General features: G+C 32.4%; 1 protein-coding gene across 1 annotated transcript; it reads right to left on the bottom strand.

The window, feature by feature from the left end:
• Positions 1–61: 61 nt before the first annotated feature.
• On the bottom strand, positions 62–27541 carry LOC134683875 (E3 ubiquitin-protein ligase UHRF1-like). The gene is made up of 17 exons (XM_063543183.1): positions 27258–27541; positions 15482–15649; positions 13960–14022; positions 13176–13405; positions 12193–12408; positions 10087–10214; positions 9251–9437; positions 8601–8727; positions 7757–7864; positions 7159–7263; positions 6375–6481; positions 5817–5979; positions 5229–5366; positions 4549–4660; positions 3871–4016; positions 2215–2313; positions 62–1509 (listed from the first exon to the last, which is right to left on the bottom strand). Exons 1-17 carry the CDS (start codon positions 27408–27410, stop codon positions 1360–1362), a joined length of 2400 nt encoding a protein of 799 aa, XP_063399253.1. The 5' UTR covers positions 27411–27541; the 3' UTR covers positions 62–1359.
• Between the last annotated feature and the right edge of the window lie 21 nt (positions 27542–27562).

The following is a 27562-nucleotide window of genomic DNA, read 5'->3' as shown; positions in this document are numbered from 1 at the left end:
AGCCTGTGTGTCAGGTGAGTTAAAAAGACATTTGGTTTTAGACCTAAATTAACAACAACTATTGCAATATCATTTTTATTCAATACATGGTAATAAATTTGATCAATATTTACATCTTAATTAAAATTATATATCATATATATCTAAAAATTTAATATGTTTAAATCAGGTTGTGATAAAAATGACAATAAAAATTAAAACAATTATTTAAATCACTCCCAGTTATTACATTTCATATTGTGAACCAAATCATTTAGAGAGGTTAGTTTTACATAAATATTCTGTTGTTATCCATATAAGGGCTATTCCAGAAAAGAATGTATGGGGGGTGGTTGGAAGGCACATTGTATTAATAATACATGGGTGATGGGTATCAGAGCAACTTTTCACACTATAATGCACTACAATTCTTAATTACAATTGTTTGGGTGGCGGGTGCTGACAAAAACTGCCTTCCACCCACCGTACATTTTTTCTGGAATAGCCCTTACATCAGTAGACAGGGATGGATTTTAGATTATGTTTTTTTACATTGAACTAATGATACTGAGCTTTGGAACAATATTATGAAAGAAACATTTTGAAAATACATACATGTAAACAATTACTGGTTTTTCATTTTACATGTTCAGAAAAATAGACAATTTCATTGTTTACAAACCAAAACAAACCTAAATCGTTTGTCTTAGAAAGTGTTTTAAATCTTTTCAAACAATGATGTGTGGTTGTGCAATAAAAAATCATGAGATTTTCGTTGGCTGTGGAAAATATCATATGGAAAGATTGATTGGAATGATGTACAAGTCTTACTGACCAAACATTTATAACATTACATGTTCTGAAAGTTGATCAACCTGTTCTTTCTTTAAAAGATTGCATCACAGTCAAACATAAATTAGTAACCATACTAACTGATTCAGTGTCTTAGACACACTAATCAGGTTTCATTGAACATTGGTTATAAATTAGGTACAATGTAATTTTCTTTTTATCTGGTTCAATACACAGATATATAAACTGATTCCCATCCATCTATTAACTATAGAATTTTATCCTTTTAAGATCATGATTTAATTCATTCAATTCTCCATTAACAAACATATATCAATCTACTTGGGAGGCCAGATTCAATAGTTACTTGTAGCATGCATGGTTTCAAATTTTATGTACGAATAGTTAGAATTTTTTGCAGGGGTTCTAAAAATATTCCCCTGTGGAAATATTAATTTGAATAGCCAGTACACACTTGCAATTTTCTTAGCACTATATCTGCCAAAAAATATTAATTGTGGCTGCTTACAGTATATTTCCTGAGACTGAAATTAGATTTATAAAATCTGACAAAATGTATTTTTGTGTTCATGACCTGCCATTGTCATATCCTGGATAAAACTTGAGCAATATTTGTGATAATGTCTTGTTCATAGGTGGATTATTATTTTTTCCTAGATCTGCTCTGCACATTGGACAGTTGAACACCTCTGCTTTAAAAGATCTTACTAAACAGGGCTGAAATTAAAATAAGTCATATTTAAAATTGACAACAAAATCAGTACAAGTGTTGAGCAATGTTATGTGTTTACCTCATTGTTCCAAAAATATGGTTGCTGCAGGAGTAAGCCAATTTTTCCAATAAACCCATTTTTTTTTCTTTCTTTACCAAGATGTTAAAAATAAATTCAAGGAACAATCACAGAGAGCCCTGCTTGAGTAAAGAATCACATTGTCATGGAAAGAAGTAGTAAATTGGTTTATCCCATTTATACATAGCTAATTACACTTATGCAAGTTAGAGACTACACAGTTGCACAACTAATTCATCCCTAACCACTTTAGTTGGAAAGCTGAAACTATATCTGTCCTTATGCAAAAGGATGGCTAGAATAAACAGTATTTATTACCATTACTCAAATTGATGCAATGTAAGACAGATCTTTCAGTAGTGTCGAATGCCTAGGGGTTTGAAAGTTAGGAGAGACAAACAATTTGTGATGGACTGACATAGAAGCTGATAAAATAGACTTTTTACAAATCAAATAACTATTTTAACTAAAATTGATTTGAAAAGACTCAACAATTTTTGGGCAAGTGAAGAATGCTTTAACTTCATTGTTCAGGATGATTGAAAACAAATTTCAAGACTAAGTAAATGAGTAATTGTTCACAAGAAAAAGTCTTAACAGTGAAGAAATCTGTGTAGTGACATTCTCTTACCTTACAGATATTGTGTTTACATTCTGTTGTAACAGGTTTAAAAACTATTTCTTGACAGCAAATACATGTAAACAATTCTTCAACTTTCTGTAGAAATTTCTAAAAAAACAAATTATATATGACTTACAAAATGCTTCAATGAATTAGATATCTATAACTATCTAAATCATCATCTTAAAATAAATTGATGAAAATGTAAACATGAGGCTATAAGATGTATGTATACTTCATCAGACATTTCACATTAAAATGATACAATGCAACAAGATATCTTGTCTGGTTGAATGTTTTAGAAGCACAGAGTTTTTGTCCATCCACAAGTTTTATGATTAAAGACAAACATTACAAGATAACTATGCTTCAGCAAAATGTTCCTGGTGCTGTATAAATTAAGAATCAAATTATGTTTCACAATGTGGCATTTTATTAAAAAAAGTCCCATAAAAATGGTCATATCAAAATGGTCTACTAAATGTCTTAAATGTGCAGTGAGGAGAGATTTGTTTTTAACCTGTGTTGAAGGCCTCACTGTAACTTTGAGATGAAGAACATCAATATAAGAGCTGTTCCTTTGCTTTTTGTATGTTTTTTTGTTGTTGTGCATGTGGTGATTTTGTGTTATGGATGAATACACCATATCCTTTGTCTTTCTATTAAGTATGTTAGTGGTTGTTGGTTGTCCTTAGTTGATGTGGTTCATAAGAGTTTCTTTTTTGTTTAAATAGATAAGACCATAGGTTTTCCTGTTTGAATTGTTTAACCATTGTCATTTTGGGCCCTATATAAATTGCTGAATGATTTGATCCAAGGCTCAGTGTTGAGGGCTGTACTTAGACCTATAATTGCTTACTTTTTACTCATTGGGACTTAGTCCTATACCACAATTGTTGTCCCTTGATTTTCATTGTTCATGAATATGGTCTCTAGTGTTAACAGTGGGTTACTTGTCATTAATTTTTATACCCCTTCCAAATTTATTTCTCCATGTTTAATGCCTCAAATTGTAAGTAGGGGGTGAAATTGCACTGTAGAAAAATTTGGGTCCAGAATTTTACAGGAAAGTAGTGATATGGTCCAGCTGAAAAAGGTTGAAAATTAGCACTTCCGAAGCTGTCAAAAGATTTCAAGACACTCTAAACACAAAATTGTCCATATTTTGAGTTAGAACCGATGAAGTTTTCTATAATTTTGATATAATTTGTCCCAAAAGTAGTACAACACACTGTAAAAATTTCACTGAGAAAGCGCAGGTGGGATTTTTTTTAATTTTTATTTATGTTCTAAAAGAAATGCACTACAAATTAATTGTGGTCTCTGACCACTTGGATAAAGAGATATCTCATACCACATGTCCTTCCTTTTTTTTTAGTTTCATAAATGTAACTCCTTTGATACCATTTGACATAAAGCTATCAAAGGAATTAGACTTAATCCTGTGAAAATAGTAGATTCTAACTGACAATATAGCATGGTCTAAGAAGATAAAAATATCTTAGATCTGCTCTTGTATGTTATACTTTATATCATAAATAAATAGAAGTTACAGTGTATTCCAATAGTTTTTCTCAATCTTTCCAAGGCAATAACTAAGTATCCTTCCTCTTTTTTTATGGAACAAAATTATTCTTCTACTTCTGTTTCTAAGCTAAGATTTACCTGTCCACCTTCTTTAGTGAACTTCTGAGCCTCCTCCCATACGTTTTTGTTGTCAACATCCTCTTTTATCAATTGGAGTTGTTCAGAGTCTATTTTATATCCCACTATTTTTTTCTTCTTTTCTGGAGATACACTTGGCGAAGAATCTAGGAAGAGTAAAATATTGATAAACATCAACCTAGACTTTAAAAGTTGTTTGAATGTACAAAGATAATTAGTTGCCATGTACGATTTTAGCTCTGATCTTACACAGTATTTTGATTAAATAGTACATTTTCAGCAGTGAACTCAATTTTACTTCTCTATACCATTTCAGCATATAAAAACGTCTTTTGAAAGCACTAGACTTAACATTTGTATAAAGGCTTACAAACTGGATAGGAATCTACAAATGTAATTAATTCCATTCTGTGGTAACTATTTTATAACTTCCTTCCTTTTAGAAGATATTTTTATTCTTATCATTTCTGATTTGTTCTGTACTTAAAATTTCTATTGGCAACCTTCAATATTCCATCCTGGTAAAAAAAGACATTGAAATTTCGGTCTCAAGTTGACTTATACAAATGCATAAACGGATCATAATACAACTCCAACATTCTTAAATAGGGATTATTAAAATGATAAAACAAATAGTAGCAATGAACAATCAGTGTACAAAACCTAGTGATGACTAACCATTCTCATCTCTCTTCCTTTTCCCTTTCTTTGTACTTTTTGTTCCATTCTTTGCATTATTCTCTGCTTCCTCTTCTTTCTTTGCTTGAGCCTCTAAGTAACCATCTGGATACTACAAACATAAATCATTTATACTCAGTATGATGGACACAGCATAAAATATAAGAAATAGCTATATTACATGTTTATACTTGTAGCCATCCATCAATTATTGATATTATGATTGTAAATTGAGTTCAGGATATTCATGACAGTATTAACAAACATAATGACTCAACTTATTCAAATGCAATTGCTAAATTCTGCCTTTTAAATGAATTATTAGATAAATGGATATCTCAAATGCAATTGTTCAGAGCAGTACAGCAGATACAAGACAGTCAAGGAGGCAAAATATTGAATACTGACATTCCAATTCTAGTGAGAACTAAGTATTTAAAGTTTTAAATGTTTGACATCAGACCAAGCTAGTCAATCATGAGACATTTCAACCTCTGAATTTACATCACAGGAAATAAAACAAGAATATATATCTATGCATGAACACTGTTCAAAATGAGCTTTAAAACACAAGTATGTATACTCTCACTTCTCAAATCAGTAATTCTCTAACATATCTCAATCAAAGTAGAGATTAAATTCAATAGGCCCATTCTAATTTCTATCAATCAGATTCAGACCTGCATAGCAAGACCAAGTTGGTCAATCTTTTTCTTTCCTGCTTTGGTCCAAGGTGCTGGATTGGGATCATCCCTTCGTAGAAGATATCGCCACACTAGAAAACCTGACTTCCCTTTCTCTGGCCAATACTTAACTATCTACAGAGATATAAATCATTATATACATTAATCCTATGTTGGTCCCTCATAGATATCTCTAATTGACTTATAAATTATTTGCTTTCTATTGTAGTCCATTTTGATATTTAATTTAAAAGTAACATTCTATACAACTATTTCTACCCTGAATGCATTATATACTGTACTCCAGAACACAACACAAGAAAATCAGCCATATTTTGATGGTTAACAATACCACAATATCTTCTTACTTTTACAATTGATTGTATAATCTTTGGCAAAAAAAGTACAAGATGATTGCTCATATATAAAATTTTGAAACTTTCACTTTTCCAGTAGGTCATTATTCTACAAAAAATAGAATTCAGTTTGCTAAAATTTCCCAAAATCAACAAAACAATATTGAAAGCCACATCCACATTATTCAAACACTGGCCTGAAAAAACATTAATATGCTGAATGTCCTACCTTATAAATACCATCATATCTGTTTCCTTCTTCTGGAGCATACTTAGAATGTTTCCTGCCTTTACAGTTTCTAATAACTCTTGTAGGTTTACCTCCCTTCCAGTTCTCTGCACATGATCCATTCTTAGCATCGATAGGAGCATTCACATTCTTAGCAAGAGCCCTTAAATTGACATGCAGGAAATGTTTATGTACAGGTATTGAATGTTTAGTCATGAAGATTGATGAAATTAATCCCTCAAACTTCAAAGCCCTAAACATAGAGTGTAAATATTGTAAACTATTGACAGAAATACATGTATACCTTGTCTACATGTAATTTTGATTCTCATAACCAGTTGATTTCACTCAATAAGTGAATATAATTAATGTTTGAAAGCCGCATAACTATTTTACAATACTGATTTTTAAACTAGTCAAAGACAATGCTAATATAAATCTGTGATAAAAGTCTTTTTCAAATTAATCTGACAAACATTGTACATGCAATCTGAACTACTGGAAATAAGAATATTTAGTTTTTTTCAAAATGAAAATTTTTCAAAAATGTGTTCCTACTTGTTCATTCTAGTTAGCTGTTGATCACATGATTGTTCTGCTGTTCTTTTATTACCAGACAAGTCTCTGCCTCCACTTCCTGTATATGTAAATTCATCACCATCATCCTATAAAAACAAGAACATTCTAGTTTTAATACATGCCTTTTTTTTTTTCTTTTTTTTTTTAAATATTCACTTCTAATATTTTAAAACAATGTCAGAATATGAGCAGAATCATTTCTCATTTTTAAAAATGTATAATATCAATTCACAAATAATACAGGCCAAAGATGCATATATTTTCATACATATCTGTGAGGGAGAAATATTTTACAGGTAAAAAAAAAAATGTGTTTATGTTGACAAAACAGTGTGTTCAATTATCTAGTTGATACCTGGTATGTGCTATATATTTTTTTCGTTGAAAAACTATCTTTGAAAAACAATCATCTGAAAGTTGACCAAAATCTATACATTTATCACAAAAGCGCACAGAAGGGGTCCTTCCATGTTGTCAAATAAAGATGTATTGTGATGTTTATATTACCCCAATTTAAAATAAATTGAGAATTTGTCTATGGGCCATAGATACACCTGCTTGTAAATATGCTTGGGTCAATTCAGGCTTCACATAGTTAAGACCAATGTGCTATTATAAGCATTTAATATGCATAAATATCAATATTTGATTAAAGCAAACTAAAGTTAGAGAACAGAAAAGACAGATTCAGCAATTTTCCCATAAATACAGGGGCATAACTCAAGAACATAAAGTTCTTTAATACACAGTGTACTTTATATACCTTGTCATCTTCATAACCACCTGACAATACAATAGAGTATGATCCTTCATCTTCCCTCCCATGGATACCAGCAACATGTGGTCTGTGTACTCCAGCTTCACTCACCTACAAATGACACATTATTTAACAACAATATGTACAGCCATTTCAATAGAGTATTAGTGGTTTTTGGAGGATATAGATTTGACAAATTTTTCAAAGAAATTACAGATACTTATTGTCAACATAAGTATAACAGCAGTGTACACTGTGAAATGTTTTGCCTGCTCTTATCTTGATTCAATATATGTTGAAAACTTTTAAGACAAAAAATAAAATATCAATGATCCATTAGAACAATATCAAGGTCAACATGTTTAACCTTGCCACATTTTTTATGAGTCTGTAATAAATGTATATATGTAAATTTGCAGAAAAATGTAAATAAAATACCTCAAGTTTAACTTTTCATAATAAAATTACTGTTTATTTACTAAGCATTTAGCAAACAGTCAATGGCTGAAAAGTCATAACTGTGAAATATCTTAATACTTTTATCTGTTGTTCATCTATCCAATAGATTTAACATTTAAAGAACTATACAAAATAAATAAAATACCTGAACTCTGAATTTCCATAATGTACCCACTTCTATACCAGGAATAGGCCCAAAATGATTTGGGGGAACAACAGAACAAACTTTCTGTCTACCTACACATGCCATACCCTAAAATAAAAATCAACCAAGTGTGTCAGAGAGATACTCAGGAATTCATTAGCAAGCAACTTAACAGTAAAAACATTTTTCATTTAGATTGCAAATCTTCAACTACATATGCACACTAAATAAATTAATATTTTCTAATTTTATAGTTCTAAAACGTTGTATACATTAAGTCTAAATATTGTGTTCTTATCCAATTTCATGGTTTTGCTCAAGTCTGCATACAAACATATGGAAAATCTGTAACCACGAAAATTGGTATCCAACATAAAATCAATGAATCTACGGTATTTTTGTTTATTATCTTACTAGGCCCTATTCCCATATCCTATTTAAGTTGCTCATCTGTTTTGAATAATTGTTGGGGTTTAACACTAATTTCAACACTGTTGGCTATATCATTGTGGCCAGCTTTTATTATAAGTTGAAGCCAGAGTGAATAAAGAGAACCACTTCCTATGACAGGAAATCAGGCAATCCTAGTCAATTAAGATAAGAGTCAAACGTGCCTGCCAATTGCTGGGTTTTAACTGACAACCTTAAGTGTTGACAGGCTAGTGATACAGCAGGTGAACTTCTGAGACCACTCAGCTTACAAGATGATCTTCTTACTTTCCCCATTTCCTAGTCCTGAATTTCATTCAGTCATACTTTCCTCAAATCCTTGTACTATTTTTGTTGATGATCTTACTTTACCCCAGTCCATTGCCCCTTGCCATATTTTTGTTGGTTTTCTTACTTTGCCCCAATCCCTTGTAGTATTTTTGTTCTGTTGTGACGCCATCTTTGATTTCTTTTTACTTTCTTTCAACTTTTCTCCAGCTTTAACAATAGCATTAGTATCTGTTTTGCAATCTGGACAATACCTTCAATAGATATCAATAAAAGTTTCAATTAAATGTGCAGAACATGAAATATAAGCAATTTTGGAAAGAAGTCATGATTTTCTTCTTAAACTGTGTAAGAACCTTCTTTACGATGAAAACTCATATGCTATAATCACTATTTTTACTATTCAGACTAAGGAATACAACTTAAATATTCTTAACAAGTACAAAATTTATCATGTTTGTAAACCCAATAATTAAGAGAAACAATGATTTTGATAATCTTATAAATGTAATGACTTTGGTGGGCTGATCACAATTGTCTATCTTGGGGAAAGTTCAAAATCCAGAATAATTATTTTTGTATAGAATTTTGTAAAAAAAAAAATTTTAAAGCTTTTTTCAAAATCATGCAATAGTTACACAAGCGGTCAAGATGGTGTAGTTTATGCCGAAGTTGTAAAGCTGGAGGTTTGATTTGAAGTAGTTAAATATGTTTTACTATTCAGCTCAACTACAAATCATTAATGTAATAACCCATTAATACTATCCATATCATTACCATTCATCATCTTCTGGTATACTTGTCAGAGGTGGCTTTAGACATGCTAGATGATAGGCCTGATCACATTCATCACAGAGTATCTGTTTATCAGGGTCTTGTTTACCTCCACATTCACAGCAGGCACAATGTTTACATTTCTTACGAGGATTGTCTAAACAATGGTCACAGTCTGGCTTGTTTTTTCCTGATAAAATAAAAGTAATTTCAACATAAGCTTCCCTTGGTTTATTGAAACTATGGTATGTGTACCAAATGTTTTGGCTAAAATTTGACGGGACCATAGGTTAAGGTGGTACCTAACACTACAGGGAGATAACTCTGTACAATCAGATAAACGTTTTAATTACATTGTGTTGTTAAGGGAAAATTAAGCTTCACAATAATCAAAATTAGTGTTTGTCAAACTGCTATATAACCAGTGTAATTTTTCTGATAAAATGGTTTGTTCAAATTTTTAGAAACTTTTCTATTTTTGTCAAAGGGTCAATGCTAATACTTTGTCAAAATTTTAGAAAATTGAACGAGCCAAATTAATTTTAGTGAAAGTGTTGGTAACCACATTAAATCTCCTACTATTTTGTAAACAGAGTGTACAAGCCTGAAGCACTTTTCTTTTTATATAAGTGATATTCCTGAAAGTTTTTTTTATATTTAATTGACTGAGTTTTGAATATACAGGCAACCTTGTTTAATATTTTTTGTTACTGTAAAGCTTAACTTATTCTACCTACACGCTATAGTTGTCTCATTGGCGTTCATAAAACAATTGTAGAAATATGTCAAAATTCCCCTTCTATGCAGCAAATCTGAATGAATTAGATATCTTTACTTACGTTTAACAGGAGATGCTGACTGCTCCACTGGTGTATCATATTCATTCAATTGGGTACCAGGCATTTCAACATCAAATATTTCATTAACAAATAGCAACTTACAGTCATCTAATGGCATCAAATCGGGACTAAAAAAGAAAATGTACAAATTACAAATTATCTATTTAATCTTATTCTAATTGGTTTATAATCAACAACATGAATTCTAATATTCAAACTGAGTAAAAATCAGTATTTTTTTAGTAAAGTTGTTTTACCTTACAGTACGTCTAAAATTTCTTACGAAAACCTTGTCTATCAGTCAGGATTCTACTTCGTCAAAATTATCTCCTCATTACACCAGTTCATTTTCACAATCGTAGAAATGGAAGCCATTGTAGGGATGACGCGCTACCAAATTTGCTCTTGGAAACCGATAAATTTATCAACATTGCACCATTACGATCTTTGTATGTCAGTTGTATCAAATAGCTAATGAGCATCAGTTAATGATCTTGTCTGAATTGATTCAACTTGAAACTATTGTCTGATCACAAACAAATGGAAGTTTTTAATGACCTTGACTGGCTATACAGCCCTTGCACGGTCGGTATTGTCTGATCGGTTGTCAGGTGGAATTTTCAAAAATTCATAAACATTTAAAAAAAATTTAATTAAATATTTAGTGGAAGGGCAGACTAGATTTTTTTAGAGGTTGAAGAATAAAACTAGAGGCTCTCAAGAGCCTGTATCGCTCACCTGAAACAACCTGGGTTTTAGAATTCATAAAAAAATAAAATTGGGCTACAACTTAACAACACTTGGACAGAACCTCATAAGGAAAGGAACATTTATGCTATGTTTGGTTTCATTCAACTCAGTGGTTCTCTAAAAGAAGAAATTTGTATGTATTTCCCATAGGGTCCTATGTTAAACTAAGTCCCCCCTGTGGCGACCATCTAGGAAGTTGGATTGGCGACAAAGTAACAACACTTGGTCGGCATCTCATTAGGAACATTCATGCTATGTTTGGTTTCAATCCATTCAGTGGTTCTCTAGAAGAAGTCATTTATATGCATTTCCCATAGGGTCCTATGTTAAACTAAGTCCCCCGCTGGCGGCCATCTTGGATAATGGATCAGCTACAAAGTAACAACACTTGGTCAGCACCTCATAAGGAACATTCATGCCATGTTTGGTTCCATTCCATTCAGTGGTTCTCTAGAAGAAGTTCAAAATGTAAATTGTTAACGACGACGACGACAGACGACGGACGCCAAGTGGTGAGCTAAAAATCAAAGGTTATGCATTTTCTACATCCAACTTGAAAGATACCCATGTCGTCAACTTGATATCTAATTGTTCTGCTGAACTATAAACTAGATAAATTGAAAACTTATGCAAATGGTGTTTTTAAAATAAAACACTGCGTAATTGAGAAGAAAATTGTTATTTTGTTTGTTTCTAATAACTTTTTAAAAATTTGGTCACTATGGTAAACATTACAGTACACATTTATCCCCTTCTCCAACAAAGGGCTTCGATTCTTTTGTGCAATTTCAACCAGGTTTCTGACTGCTATCAATTATGAAGACTATATTTAATAATATATACTTTCAAAAATAGAAATCAATAATCAATTTCATAAATTTCTGGACAAAACTAGTGAAAAAAACACTGTAAAAAGAAGGCCTGTTGATTCCAGCACATTGATGCTGCTATTTCTGGTTCAAACATCAAGGATCCACACAAATTATTGTGTATCATTTGATATGACATTCTGCAAAGACCAAGCAGATTAAACAAAGTTTCTGTTGCTACAGCTGAAGGGTTGTTCTACTGTGCAAAAAAATCCAGAAAGTTACAAACCTGAGCTGAAGCTGTAATTTGAGGAGAACAAGGCACTTGTGAATCCTGACGGCTGGTTTTACTGTCAAAGGTGTATAACTGTGCTCTGATGAAAATTATTGTTTCAAACAATTGGATTCTTAGTGCCTGGTAGTTCAAAATCAGTACTTATTAGAGATATTCTACAACAAGCAATTAATGAATAGCTCTTATAAGTTCTCATTTGAACTGCTGCTGACATTCTAATCAACATACAGACCACAACTAGTATTGACATACCCTATAAATACAGTGGCAAATAGATCTTTGATTGTTCTTGTGTCTTGTTTCTTTGTTATAATGCAGTCGTACCAAAACCCTCGTTGTTCTGGATCATCCACATTAAAATTAGCCATAACCTTTTGACCCTCATTTATTTCTTTAAAAGGAACATTTGTTCTTGCTCTTGGTCTGAGGTCTTTACACATAAGCTTTTCAGGGTCATTGTCATCATACCTGAAATGTAAACAAAATATGTCTTTCTTCCTGGGATCACATTATTCTGAATCTTAGCTATAAGGAGAAGTAATTTCTCTTTCTTAATCTGACTCGAAGAAGTAGAAAGACCTAAGAGATAAGTAATTGAAATCTTAATTGCTGAACACAAAAGCCTAAAGTGGGACAGATTGACAAACGAACACATAGACCAAACAAGAATGTGTCCCAAGTACACTGATGCCCCATCTGCACTATCATTTTCTATGTTCAGTGGACTGTGAAAATGTGATAAAATCTCTAATTTGGCATTAGAATAAAAAAGATCATATCAGAGAAAATGTTTATAAAGTTGATTGAACTCCAACTTCATCAAACACTACCTTAACCAAAAACTTTAACCTGAAGCAGGAGGGAGGAACAAAATTCCAGTTTTAAGGCGATATTAAACCAATATACAGCGTACATGTAATTGAAAATTTTTCAGCTTGATAGTTTTCATGTGTATGATGTCATGTTTTGAAATAACTTTTAAGCGTGAAGATCGTTCATAAAATTCTATTTTATATTAATTTTATACATTTAAAAAATTTCTTAAGCATTAATTCTTATGATCTAGGAGAGGAACAACAGTTCTATAGTTTCTTTTTCAACTTTTATTTGAACAAAACGAAACCATAAGCATGTTGAATTCAGTAAGTCCACAAAAATTTCAAAGAAATATTCTTAAACATCTAGGACTTGGAACTTACACGTTTTCAACCCTAACCTTTACTTATATCTCTTACCCTTCAAATACTACATGATACACAAATCCATCAGATGGAGTATTGTCTATATTATGGCGTTCTTTGATAGCTTTTGTTTTATCTTGGCTATCTGTTTCCATAGAATCCACACCACTGTCATTGGAATTTTCATCCTTAATCTTTGGATTGTCTTCTTTAACTACTTTGACAAGTTTTGCCTCAAACCAAGCACCAACTGAGAAATCTCTTGCATCAATTACATCTCCAACCTATTAAATTAAATGAAATAATGTTAAGAAATAAAACTAAGTACTATATTAACAAACATTGTCTTGTATATGATCTGGACTTAAATAAATTGATGCAGAAGTAACTACTGAAAACCAACTTATTTTCAATACTTTATTTCGCGTTTTATGATTTCTAGTCCACTTCGCGGCTACTTAATTTCACGATTTTCTTATCTACTTGATGTAGTTTGATAAGTAAAGATCCAATTTAACATATTCGCAACGATTTATATTCGCGTTATATTACTACTCGCAAATATCGCGAAAATAAATCGCTGGCGAAAATAAGTTGGTTTGCAGTATTTGCTGAATGTGTACTTTTTTACATTGCCAAATCATTTTGCTCCATTTTGAATAGCATTGACATGAATGTCCATAATTTGCAGTTCAAGTTTCTCAAGCAGGTTCAAAATTTAATCAAGCATTCTTTCTTAATTTGAAGAAGTTATGTCATGACCACTGGCCTGAATGTTTTGTTGTTAATAACAAAGTTGTTAAAGAAACCCTGTATGAAACTAAATGTTAAAGTATACCTTATATGTGCTTGCATCTGTGTTATCACCAGCTTTTTCTGTTATTTTATCCACAGGCTCTGGCTGAAAAGAATAAATATACAAGTTTATTTATATACCCCAAAAATAAGCAGTTTTCAAAAGTAGAGAAAACAAATTAGATCAGAGACAGTAGTTTGCTAATGTTCTAACTCTGTAATTCAAATATAAAATATCCCAATCATAAAAAATCCCTATGGGAATCACATGAAATCTAGATATTATTCCAGTGTCTTTAATAAAATCTAAACAAGAAAAAAAAATTCTTGCACGAATCAAGACATGTTGTATGTCATCAGGTCTGTACAAATTCTAGCTTTAAGCATAGGGTTCAAATTTTGAGAATGATAAAATTGTATGTCACACAGATTTTTATCATTGATTATGAAAATATTATGAGGAAGACATCAATTATTATTACATGTACATCTCTTAAATACTGTAGACCAATACCCGAGACATATCATAGAGATATATATGTAATGCTTTTGAAAAGCCTCAGTCACACCTTACTGGATAGCAGGAACGGACGCCTAACGGATGAAAATAAAAGTTGTCTGTTGACAAATTTATTATCCGCGTGGAGTCTGTTGATGAAATGACCAAATAAAACGGACTAGTAATGAATGCATGACGGACACGCACAGGATATGCAAGGTACGAGAAACGGAAAAGTACCAGACAGAACAGATGTCGAACGTATATCCAACAGACAAGTACCACATAAAACGGACATCTAATGGAAGCGTACCGAATAAAACAGACGAACAAGATATACTGAAAATTTAAGGCAACAATAATAATAAATGTAAATGGCATAAATATTAAAATTGTTTGTCTTTTTGTGCAACTGGTTTTGGTTTGTTCTTCAAAATGCAGCCAAAGGGCAGCGTCTGGCCTGAATAAGAGCTGCTTGATTGTGAGGATTGATTATGAATAATAAGAATTCATGAACCTTAAGAAATCTGACATACCAATAATATGGCATTTCTTAAACAAACTTTTCAATTGGCATTTATACGTTTCAGATCCGTTCATCGTCCGTTTAATCCATTATACGTCCAGATGAAGTCCGTTTCTCATTCTTTCAACATCTGTTTTATCCGTTAAAAGTCAAGTAGAAGTCTGTTGGTAAATTTATCTTCCAGACCTCCAACAGATGTATAATGGACACGTAAAGGATATACAACGGACAAGTACCATACAAATCGGACGCCTACCGGACCTTCAACAGACATTTCATCCATTAGACATCTGTTCAGTTTTGAACATGCTCAAAATTTTCCATCCAACAGAACCGATGTTGACGGATAAAACGTACGCTAAACAGACATGCAACAAATATGGACAGACATCTAACAGACATGAACGGATTGAAAAAAAGATATCGGTTAAACATCTCTGAGCTATCCCTGAAGGTGTGACCGAGGCTTTTTCCAAAATAAATGTTCATCCTGACATGCATGCATGCAGAAAATATTGATAAAACAATTTAAAAGCATACTCTCTGATTTTCTTTATCTGATTTAGAACTTTCATTGTCACTGCTAGCATAGCCATTAACTTTCTTCTCTTCATCTTCAATTGGTTTGACATCTGCTGCCCTTACCATCAATTGTACCAAGTCATTCAGACCTACACTGTAATCAAATAAGGTGTGTCCATCTTCAAGCTGAAATGATAAAAAAATTAAGTAATTTTATCTAGCAGTAACTAGTTAACGCTAAGTTAAAAACTGAGGCTGTGCATTTGAATCCCTCACAGGTAGGTGCACTAGACTCCAATTTTAATTGACTAGAATTGTCAGTTTTCGTACTGAAACAGTTATTTTCACGACTCCAGCTTCACTGCCACGAAAAAGCACAATAGAGTTGAAAGTGCCTTAAACTTAAATCAATGAAGAAATAAATCAATCTAGATGGAAACATTTCAATGTACATTGAATCTGTTTTTTCCTCCCAAAACTGGTTTTTAAAAACTATTTTCTTTTTTCTGGAAGAGAGTTGTATCTTTTTTCATTTACCACTTTCATTTTTGACTTTAAGAATCTTAGAAATGTTGCATCCAACAGCAGATTAAACTTTTATCTTATTTTAAATAGGAATAATTTGTAACCATCAAATTAATGACCCTCAACAGATAATTATCACTTTCTTGACATTAGTCAATTTCAACATTAAAGGGAAACTTACAGCTAATACATTAATGCTAGCAAGACAAATCTTTGTTTGGTTTGCTTGCTTTGCTTGTATCAATGTTTGCTCAAGCATGGCAATTAAGATAGGCGGGGCTTCAGCTTGTATACATCATACTTAAATTGTATTGAACAATATGTTTTAGGTTAAGGACACTAAATTTTAAAACATCAGAGGATGACAAATATAAAGCGCAATTGTAGAAATGGAAGCCAATATTTTTTATTTTTTTCCCCTAAAGATATGCCTTTTCATCATCCAATTTAAAAGACTATCGTCAAGTACTTTTAGTAAAACAAAATAGCTATTCGAACACACCTTCTCTGATTTTGTGATTCATTACATAGGTATTTCATTTGACCCATATATTTCATCTTTTAGTGCTGTGATTTTTTATGTTATAAAGTCAACCTGTAGCTTTGCTAAACTAGAGGCTCTAAAGAGCCTGTGTCGCTCACCTTGGTCTATGAATATCAAACAAAGGACGCAGATGGATTCATGACAAAATTGTGTTTTTGTGATGGTGCAGTGCTTGTACATCTTATTTTACTGAACTTGCTGCTTACAATTATTTCTATCTATATTGAACTTGGCCCAGTAGTTTCAGTGGAAAATGTTAGTTAAAATTTACAAATTTCATGAAAATTGTTAAAAATTGACTATAAAGGGCAATAACTTCTTAAGAGGTCAATTGACCATTTTGGTCATGTTGACTTATTTGTAGATCTTACTTTACTGAACAGTATTGCTGTTTACAGTTTATCTCTATCTATAATAATATTCAAGATAATAACCAAAAACAGCAAAATTTTCTTCAAATTATACCAATTCAGGGGCAGCTACCCATCAACGGGTTCTCTGATTCATCTGAAAAATTCAGTGCAGATAGATTTTGATCTGATAAATAGTTAAACCTTGTGCGATTTGCTCTAAATGCTTTGGTTTTTGAGTTATAAGCCAAAAACTGCATTTTACCCCTATGTTCTATTTTTAGCTACAGTACAGGTAGGGACTTATTTTTATGGAAGCCTTAATACGTCTAGATGTCAGACTGGTCGGACAGTTGTCCCAGAGTAATAAACACCTGCTGTGCAATATCTAAGTGGAAGGTCGTAAATCAAATCTGTACCAGCTTGATTAGAATTAAAATTTTACCTGTACAGATATATTTGTATTTATAGTGAATAGATAAATGTAAAATATTGTTTTGTATTCAAAGAGAAAGAATTGAAATTAAAATTAAATATAAGAATTTAAATTAAAAATTTAATATTTAGAATTAAAATAAAAATTAAATATCATGAATGTGGGATTTTTTTTTTATAATTTGAAAATGAAATAAAGACGATTTTTAACAATATATTGTGTTGCCAATTATAATTATAATAGTTTTGTGCCAATAAACTATTTTGTATTTGCATTTGTATTTGTAAACCGTAAATATTTCATCAAAATAATAAGCCTAATAACAACCAAGACTTGTTTTCAATCGAAGTTTAAATCAAATTGTTGAGACATCAATCCCGTAAATTATACGAGTTTTCATTGATGGTTATATTATTTCCCCCTTTTAACGTCCTGTTCCTTTATATGTTATTATTAGAAACACAATTTTAAGTCATGATAAGGCCAACATATCGTATTTATAAAATATGTATAGGCATTGTGAATAAAGTTATTTTCCTTTTGATACAACTTTCCCCGTCGGAGCCTCTACATCAATTCACACCTGTCAATCATTTCTCGCAAGTAAAACATTTTGGTCAGACAGATCACTCGTGCTTTCTATTTTGACATATTTCCCGTTAATCTCTTTGAAAGTCAGACAATTGGTTTCTTTAAATATTATACAATATTTATAACGCCGTGATCATATTTCGATTCCTATTTTTTATTTAACAAAAAATTGTTGATATTCGAGATATTGCCTTTCTATTTTCATGTCTCAGTCGACTCTTTTATGAAAATTGCCGGTGTTTTTATTATAAATATATTTTACGAATCGATACACGAAAATCAAAATTTAACCTTATATAGTTTATTGAATAAATGCACATTTATACCCCAATTGGGTTGAAGGCTAATCATACTATTCATGATCAGCTGTCTTTACCTTTTCGTCGTACTTCTCGTCATTCTATAGCTCGCGCAGTCCGTAAGATTTTTTAAATCGATGTATTATTTCCGAAGTTTAAAGGAGTTCTCCAAAGTAGAATATTTAAATGGGAATTTCGGGAAATGAATGATAAAAATAAAACAAAAAATAGTTAAAGAAGACTAAATCTTGTTTTGATTTTACATATAAATGTATGTAAATCGATTAAATTTCTATTCTGGTCAATCGATCAAGAGCCTCAAAACTAACGCACAATACTGTCAATCATTCCACATCAAATTTAATCATGCATGGATTTTCCCACGGTCGTTCAGTAAGGTCACCTGAGTTTACTGTTACGACATTTCCCGCCATATAAAAATCTCGTGCAGTGGACAAAATTGATCTTTAACATCTTTTATTAGCATTCAATAATATTGCGAGTGGAGTCAAGTTAAAATTCAACCACGTGCACACGCTGTTGATCACTAATATGTGTATCATGGAATTATCTTTTCAACTGCAAATTTTTCTTAACAAATTGCTGTTAAAAATATATAACATACAAGTTTCCTTTTTTACATGGATTGTGCGTAAATTAATATTGCGCAATTAATTTAAGTTCGGGATTTCGGGGTTTAACACTTTCGGGATCTGGGAATTCTTTTTTCGCGATGTCGGGATTTTGATTTATTTAAATTCGGGACCTTGGGACTTCGTGTTTTTAAGCCCGGGATTTTGAGATCCGGACCCTATTTACCCCCTACCCCCAAATGCAGATCAATTATATAAATTTAGCAAAATGAACAAACACAAAAATCCTAAAATAAACTTATGTCCGGGAAGAATCAATATCTTCTTCTAGTGTTATTATTTGCGTTCTATTTTATTGATACATCTCCAACTTTGAAGTTTCGGACAATAAATTGTTTACAGTAAAAAGTAAAAACTACAAAGAATCAGCAAGCTACTCAATAATATACAAGTATTGCTCACTATAATTTTTTTTTTTTATCTCGGAACTGACCCAACACAGACTGAATATTAAATACATATTATAGAAATATTTTGCATGTGGCCGCGTCAAACTAACCCTGGAGACAGCATTCTGCTAATGGATTTAGGAGTAAAACAAAAATAACCGTAAGCTTCCAGAAATAGAATACATGTAAAAATATTTATGTTTGAAATTTTATGCAAACAAATAAGAAACAGAAACACAAAAAAAAAAATAAACAACAAAGAACATAGAACAAAAATAATTTTGAGGAACAAATTAGAAAATAAATAGCAGTTGAAATATAAAAACCATAATTAAAAAAATAGGCTATTTTTATTAAAACAAAGTTTTCTCCAGTACTTCACCTGTAAAAATATTTTATGTCAAAAAACGATGTAATCAATAAAGTGACTGAGAGGTTAAAATTACAGGTAACCTGATTCTGAAATCAGTGAACCGTAATTCTAGCAGCATGGATTAAGATGAAAGGACAAATATATTGCCAATCACACCTGGATTTGTTGATTAATGACCATACTACCTACCATATAAATGTCCGATTATTCATATCCGACTAGACGGATTAAGACATCCATAAAAATAAGTCCCTACCCGTACTGTATGGCAGCCATCTTTGGTTGGTTGACGGGGTCACGCCACACATTTTTTAAACAATATACCCCAAAGATGATTGTGGTCAAGTTTGGATTAATTTGGCCTGGTAGTTTCAGAGGAGAAGATTTTTGTAAAAGATTACTAAGATTAACGAAAAATGGTAAAAAATTGACTATAAAGGACAATAACTCCTAAAGGGGTCAACTGACCATTTTGGTCATGTTGACTTATTTGTAGATCTTACTTTGCTGAACATTATTGCTGTTTAAAGTTTATCTCTATCTATAATAATATTCAAGATAATAACCAAAAAACAGCAAAATTTCCCTAAAATTACCAATTCAGGGGCAGCAACCCAACAACGGGTCGTCCAATTCATCTGTAAATTTCAGGGCAAATAGATCTTAACATAATAAACAATTTTACTCCATCAGGTTCGCTCTAAAAGGTTTGGTTTATGAGTTATAAGCCAAAAACTACATTTTACCCTTATGTTCTATTTTTAGCCATGGTTGCCATCTTGGTTGGTTTGAAGGGTCACGCCACACATTTTTTAAACTAGATACCCCAATGATGATTGTGGCCAAGTTTAGTTCAATTTGGCCTGGTACAGTCAGGGGTACTACTTGTACAAATGTATTTTATTTACTTGAAGAAGTAAAAAAAAATATACACATATAAGTAAATTTGTAGGATACTTATACAAGTGAATTTTATTTACTTGTATAGGTAAAAAAAAAAATGGCTAAATTATGTCCCTTTGGCATTCAGATTTTTTTACTTGTATAAGTAAAAAAATCATCCTTTCTTCTTTTCTTGATTTCTTAAGATTTCTTTGCTCTAATAGAATTTTAAATTGTGTACCTTTTGCAGATGTCTTTGATAATCATTCAAGTGTAATTTCATGGACAATGAAAGTCCCATTTGTCTGTTATCTTCTTAACACTGCTTATTTACAAGCCCCAAAGGAGCAATTTTTGAATGCCTTGCGCAAATATACAAGATCTTTGCTCAATTAGGTTCTTTGATGAATTAATGAGATGAAACATTGAACTTTAATGAAAAAAATTTAGCAAACCTGGGAAAAATCATTAAAGGCATGATTTTACATCTCAAAACTTGAGGATTTTTGTGGGATTGTAAGAAAAATTTACTTAGACAAGTAAATTTTTTAGAAAATTAAGGGGAGATTATTCAAACATTATTTATTTACTTATATGCGTATATTTTTTTTCACTTCTTCAAGTAAATAAAATACACTTGTACAAGTAGTACCCCTGACTGTGGTAGTTTCAGTGGAGAAGATTTTTGTAAAAGATTACTAAGATTAAGGAAAAATGGTTAAAAATTTACTATAAAGGGCAATAACTCCTAAAGGAGTCAATTGACCATTTTGGTTATTTGACTTATTTGTAGATCTTACTTTGCTGAACATTATTGCAGTTTTCAGTTTATCTCTATCTACAATAATATTCAAGATAATAAGCGAAAACGGACAAAATTTCATTAAAATTACCAATACAGGGGCAGCAACCCAACAATGGGTTGTCCGATTCATCTGAAAATTTCAGGGCAGATAGATCTTGACCTGATTAACAATTTAACCCCCGTGTCAGATTTTCTTTAAATGCTTTGGTTTTTGAGTTATAAGCCAAAAACTGCATTTTACCCCTATGTTCTAATTTTAGCCATGGCGGCCATCTTGGTTGGTTGGCAGGGTCACCGGACACAATTTTTAAACTAGATACCACAATGATGATTGTGGCCAAGTTTGGTTTAATTTGGCCCAGCAGTTTCAGATAAGATTTTTGTAAAACATAACTAAGATTTACGAAAAAAGGTAAAAAATTGACTATAAAGGGCAATAACTCCTAAACGTGTCAACTGACCATTTCGGTCATGTTGACTTATTTGTAAATCTTACTTTGCTGAACATTATTGCTGTTTACAGTTTATCTCTATCTATAATAATATTCAAGATAATAACCAAAAACAGTAAAATTTCCTTAAAATTACCAATTGAGGGGCAGCAACCCAACAATGGGGTGTCCGATTCATCTCAAAATTTCAGGGCAGATAGATCTTTACCTGATGAACAATTTAACACCATCAGATTCGCTCTAAAAGGTTTGGTTTATGAGTTATAAGCCAAAAACTACATTTTACCCTTATGTTCTATTTTTAGCCATGGTTGCCATCTTGGTTGGTTTGAAGGGTCACGCCACACATTTTTTAAACTAGATACCCCAATGATGATTGTGGCCAAGTTTAGTTCAATTTGGCCTGGTAGTTTCAGTGGAGAAGATTTTTGTAAAAGATTACTAAGATTAACGAAAAATGGTTAAAAATTTACTATAAAGGGCAATTACTCCTAAAGGAGTCAATTGACCATTTTGGTTATTTGACTTATTTGTAGATCTTACTTTGCTGAACATTATTGCAGTTTTCAGTTTATCTCTATCTACAATAATATTCAAGATAATAAGCGAAAACGGACAAAATTTCATTAAAATTACCAATACAGGGGCAGCAACCCAACAATGGGTTGTCCGATTCATCTGAAAATTTCAGGGCAGATAGATCTTGACCTGATTAACAATTTAACCCCCGTGTCAGATTTTCTTTAAATGCTTTGGTTTTTGAGTTATAAGCCAAAAACTGCATTTTACCCCTATGTTCTAATTTTAGCCATGGCGGCCATCTTGGTTGGTTGGCAGGGTCACCGGACACAATTTTTAAACTAGATACCACAATGATGATTGTGGCCAAGTTTGGTTTAATTTGGCCCAGCAGTTTCAGATAAGATTTTTGTAAAACATAAGTAAGATTTACGAAAAAAGGTAAAAAATTGACTATAAAGGGCAATAACTCCTAAACGGGTCAACTGACCATTTCGGTCATGTTGACTTATTTGTAAATCTTACTTTGCTGAACATTATTGCTGTTTACAGTTTATCTCTATCTATAACAATATTCAAGATAATAACCAAAAACAGTAAAATTTCCTTAAAATTACCAATTGAGGGGCAGCAACCCAACAATGGGGTGTCGGATTCATCTCAAAATTTCAGGGCAGATAGATCTTTACCTGATGAACAATTTAACACCATCAGATTTGCTCTAAATGCTTTGGTTTTTAAGTTATAAGCCAAAAACTGCATTTTACCCCTATGTTCTATTTTTAGCCATGGCGGCCATCTTGGTTGATTGGGCCGGTCACCGGACACAATTTTTTAACTAGATACCCAAATGATGATTGTGGCCAAGTTTGGTTAAATTTGATCCAGTAGTTTCAGAGAAGAAGATTTTTGTAAAAGTTAACGATGACGGACGACGACAGAAGACGGACGACGGACGCAAAGTGATGGGAAAAGCTCACTTGGCCCTTCGGGCCAGGTGAGCTAATAAAAATGATAGAATCTGAAGCGAGATGATGTATCAAATGTTCTTGCATTGTACGTTTTTAAGACAAAATATTCATCTCAAACACACCCTAACATAACAAGGTGCACTCGATTTTCTAATAAAAGGGATAAATTAAGAAGGAGGGATGACTAAATTCATCCCTTTTATTTATTATGTCCATTGTTATTGAATATTGCGCACTTTGGATTAATTTTTGCTTGCTCTTCAAATTTGTACTCTATTTGGCCTTTTGAACTTTTTTGGAATCGAGCGTAACTGGTGAGTCTTTTGTAGATGAAACGGGCGTCTGGCGTATATACTAAATTTAGTCCTGGTATCTATGATGAGTTTATTTTGCGTGTAAACCTTCAAACTGATTATACTTTGTTTATAGAGAAGGCGATAAATGTTTTCTGTAATGTTTACTATAGTAACAATTTTTTTTAAAGCTTATAGAAACAAATGAAATAACAATTTTCTTCTCAAATATTATAAGAAGTGTTTTATTGTAAAAAAAAAAACCATTTGCATAAGTTTTCAATTTATCGTTTACAGAAGTTAATAATAAGATATCAAGTCGACGACATGGTTATCTATCAAGTTGGATGAAGAAAATGCATACCCTCCGATTTTTTTAAATTACCATGGACGGAGAACATATCAATCTATAATTACAGTTATTTCCGTATCTGCCCTTCCATTATGTGACTCAAGAAAAAAAATCAAAAAATTGGAAACAATTGTATCAAAAAGAGAAAATCGAGTGCACCTTCTTATGTTAGGGTGTGTTTGGGATGAATATTTTGTCTTGAAAACGTATAAAGCAAGAACATTTGATACAACATCTAGCTTCAGATTCTATCATTTTAATATAGCAAAGCTACAGGTTGACTTTATAACATAAACTAGAGGCTCTAAAGAGCCTGTGTCGCTCACCTTGGTCTATGTGAATATTAAACAAAGGACGCAGATGGATTCATGACAAAATTATGTTTTTGTGATGGTGAAGTGTTTGTACATCTTATTTTACTGAAGATTCTTGCTGCTAACAATTATTTCTATCTATATTAAACTTGGCCCAGTAGTTTCAGTGGAAAATGTTAGTAAAAATTTACAAATTTCAGGAAAATTGTTAAAAATTGACTATAAAGGACAATAACTCCTAAAGGGGTCAACTGACAATTTTGTTCATGTTGATTTATTTGTAGATCTTACTGTGCTGAACAATAATGATGTTTACAGTTCATCTCTATCTATAATAATATTCAAGATAATGACCAAAAACAGCAAAATTTCCCTAAAATTACCAATTCAGGGGCAGCAACCCAACAACAGGTTGTAGGATTCATCTGAAAATTTCAGGGCAGTTAGATCTTGCCTAGATATACAATTTTACCACTTGTCAGATTTGCTCTAAAAGGTTTGGTTTTTGAGTTGTAAGCAAAAAACTGCATTTTACCCCTATGTTCTATTTTTAGCCATGGCAGCCATCTTGGATGGTTGGCCAGGTCACGCCACACATTTTTTTAACTAGAAACCCCAATAATGATTGCGGCCAAGTTTGGTTTTATTTGGCCCAGTAGTTTCAGAGGAGAAGATTTTTGTAAAATATTACTAAGATTAACGAAAAATGGTTAAAAATTGACTATAAAGGGCAATAACTCCTAAAGGGGTCAACTGACCATTTTGGTTATGTTGACTTATTTGTAGATCTTACTTTGCTGAACATTATTGCTGTTTACAGTTTATCTCTATCTATAATAATATTCAAGATAATAACCAAAAACATCAAAATTTCCCTAAAATTACCAATTCAGGGGCAGCAACCCAACAACGGGTTGTCAGATTCATCTGAAAATTTCAGGGCAGTTAGATCTTGCCTAGATAAACAACTTTACCGCTTGTCAGATTTGCTCTAAAAGGTTTGGTTTTTGAGTTATAAGCAAAAAACTGCATTTTACCCCCTATGTTCTATTTTTAGCCATGGCAGCCATCTTGGTTGGTTGGCCAGGTCACGCCACACATTTTTTTAACTAGGAACCCCAATAATGATTGCGGCCAAGTTTGGTTTTATTTGGCCCAGTAGTTTCAGGAGAAGATTTTTGTAAAAGATTACTAAGATTAACGAAAAATGGTTAAAAATTGACTATAAAGGGCAATAACTCCTAAAGGGGTCAACTGACCATTTTGGTTATGTTGACTTATTTGTAGATCTTACTTTGCTGAACATTATTGCTGTTTACAGTTTATCTCTATCTATAATAATATTCAAGATAATAAGTGAAAATGGACAGAATTTCCCTAAAATTACCAATTCAGGGGCAGCAACCCAACAACGGGTTGTCGGATTCATCTGAAAATTTCAGGGCAGATAGATCTTGACCTGATTTACAATTTTACCATTTGACAGATTTGCTCTAAATGCTTTGGTTTTTGAGTTATAAGCCAAAAACTGCATTTTACCCCTATGTTCTATTTTTAGCCATGGCGGCCATCTTGTTTTGTTTGGCGGGTCACGCCACACATTTTTTAAACTAGATACCCCAATGATGATTGTGGCCAAGTTTGGTTTCATTTGGCCCAGTAGTTTCAGAGGAGAAGATTTTTCTAAAAGTTAACGACGACGGACGCCAAGTGATGAGAAAAGCTCACTTGACCCTTCGGGCCAGGTGAGCTAAAAAATCACAGCACTAAAAGATGAAATATATGGGTCAAATGAAATACCTATGTAATGAATCACAAAATCAGAGTAGGTGTGTTTGAATAGCTATTTTGTTGTACTAAAAGTACTTGACAACAGTCTTTTAAGTTGAATGATGAAAAAGCATAATTATCTTCGGAAAAAAAAATCATTTTTTTGCTTTCCATTTCTACGATTGCGCTTTATATTTTTCATCCTGTGATGTTTTAAAATTTAGTGTCCTTAACCTAAAACATATTGTCCAATAAAATTTAAGTATGATGTATACAAGCTGAAGCCCCGCCTATCTTAATTGCCATGCTTGAGCAAACATTGATACAAGCAAAGCAAGCAAGCCAAACAAAGATTTGTCTTGCTAGCATTAATGTATTAGCTGTAAAAAACAGGTTTAAACAGGGGAAGCAACCCATACTTTCTTTGAAGTGTTTTGAAAGCTTGAAGCAAAAGTCGTTAATGATCCTTATAAATTAGTACTTTGATTTACACCCAAGCTGCTAAGTGAAGTCATTCAAGGTTAAAATATCCCAAAATGAATTCTGTACTCCTGCGCGGGAGGGTACTGGCAAGCAGGAGATTTCCTGAATTTCAGCATTTAAGCAGGAGTTTCCAGCTCAAAAGGGAGGGTTGGCAGGTATGATTAAGTTAATTATATCTACATAAATGTATATTCATTGTATTCATAAAATTGATGTAATATACATTTGCCAAAGCTATTTTTCATGTTGACATTAAATAGTCTGAGATTCCTCTGACGTCCAATGACTGTTTTGCCAGACAAGCTGGGGCCGTAGATCAGAGCTCCTCCCATTTCAAAAAGTGGATAATTGCAGAAATCGATATGGCTCTGAAAACTGTTAAAATATGGAAAAATAAAGATTAGCAGGTAGGTGAAACTTACATGAATGAAAAGATAAATGAAAAATGAACAGATTGATATAATTCCAATGCCGTTAGTCGGCACCAGAAGCGACGAAGTAGCACATCTATTTTGGGTGGGCAAATATCCACTTTTTGATATGGGACGAGCTCTGACGTCCCACGGCTCCAGCTTGTCTGGGAAAACAGCCGTTGGACGTCACAGTAATCTCAGACTTGACATTAAAATGCTCCAACTTTTAAAGCTCTAGTTTTACTGTTTTATCCATTTATAATCAAAGTAACAATACTCAAATTCATAGTTTGTCAATTCAATTGTGCTTGACACATCTCCTTTTATTTTTTTTAAGCAAGAAGCTAATATGACATATAGAAAAATTAAGAGGGAGTAACCTGTTTTCCCCTGTAGAAAAGCCTTTGGCGTTCTGGCGGAGCTTCAAACTTTTCCACAAGACGCAACCTGAGATCTTCAATCTTAGTCAATTTAGACAAATCATCAACTTGAAGACTCGTCCTCCCATCGAAACTGCGAACTTGGATCCACATTATTGACAAACAAAAATATATTTGCGAAAGCCACAGTACAAAACAACAAACGGTGGCGGGAAAATATCCCGGTGTATTCTAAATCGAGGCTTTTCATTCGGAACTCTAATCTCTACTTTCACTTTGACCTTTGTCGACCAATAACCTGACAT

This window comes from Mytilus trossulus, chromosome 1, assembly GCF_036588685.1.
Source record: "Mytilus trossulus isolate FHL-02 chromosome 1, PNRI_Mtr1.1.1.hap1, whole genome shotgun sequence".
Taxonomy (NCBI): Eukaryota; Metazoa; Mollusca; class Bivalvia; order Mytilida; family Mytilidae; genus Mytilus; species Mytilus trossulus.
This window is presented reverse-complemented; position numbering and strand designations above follow the sequence as displayed.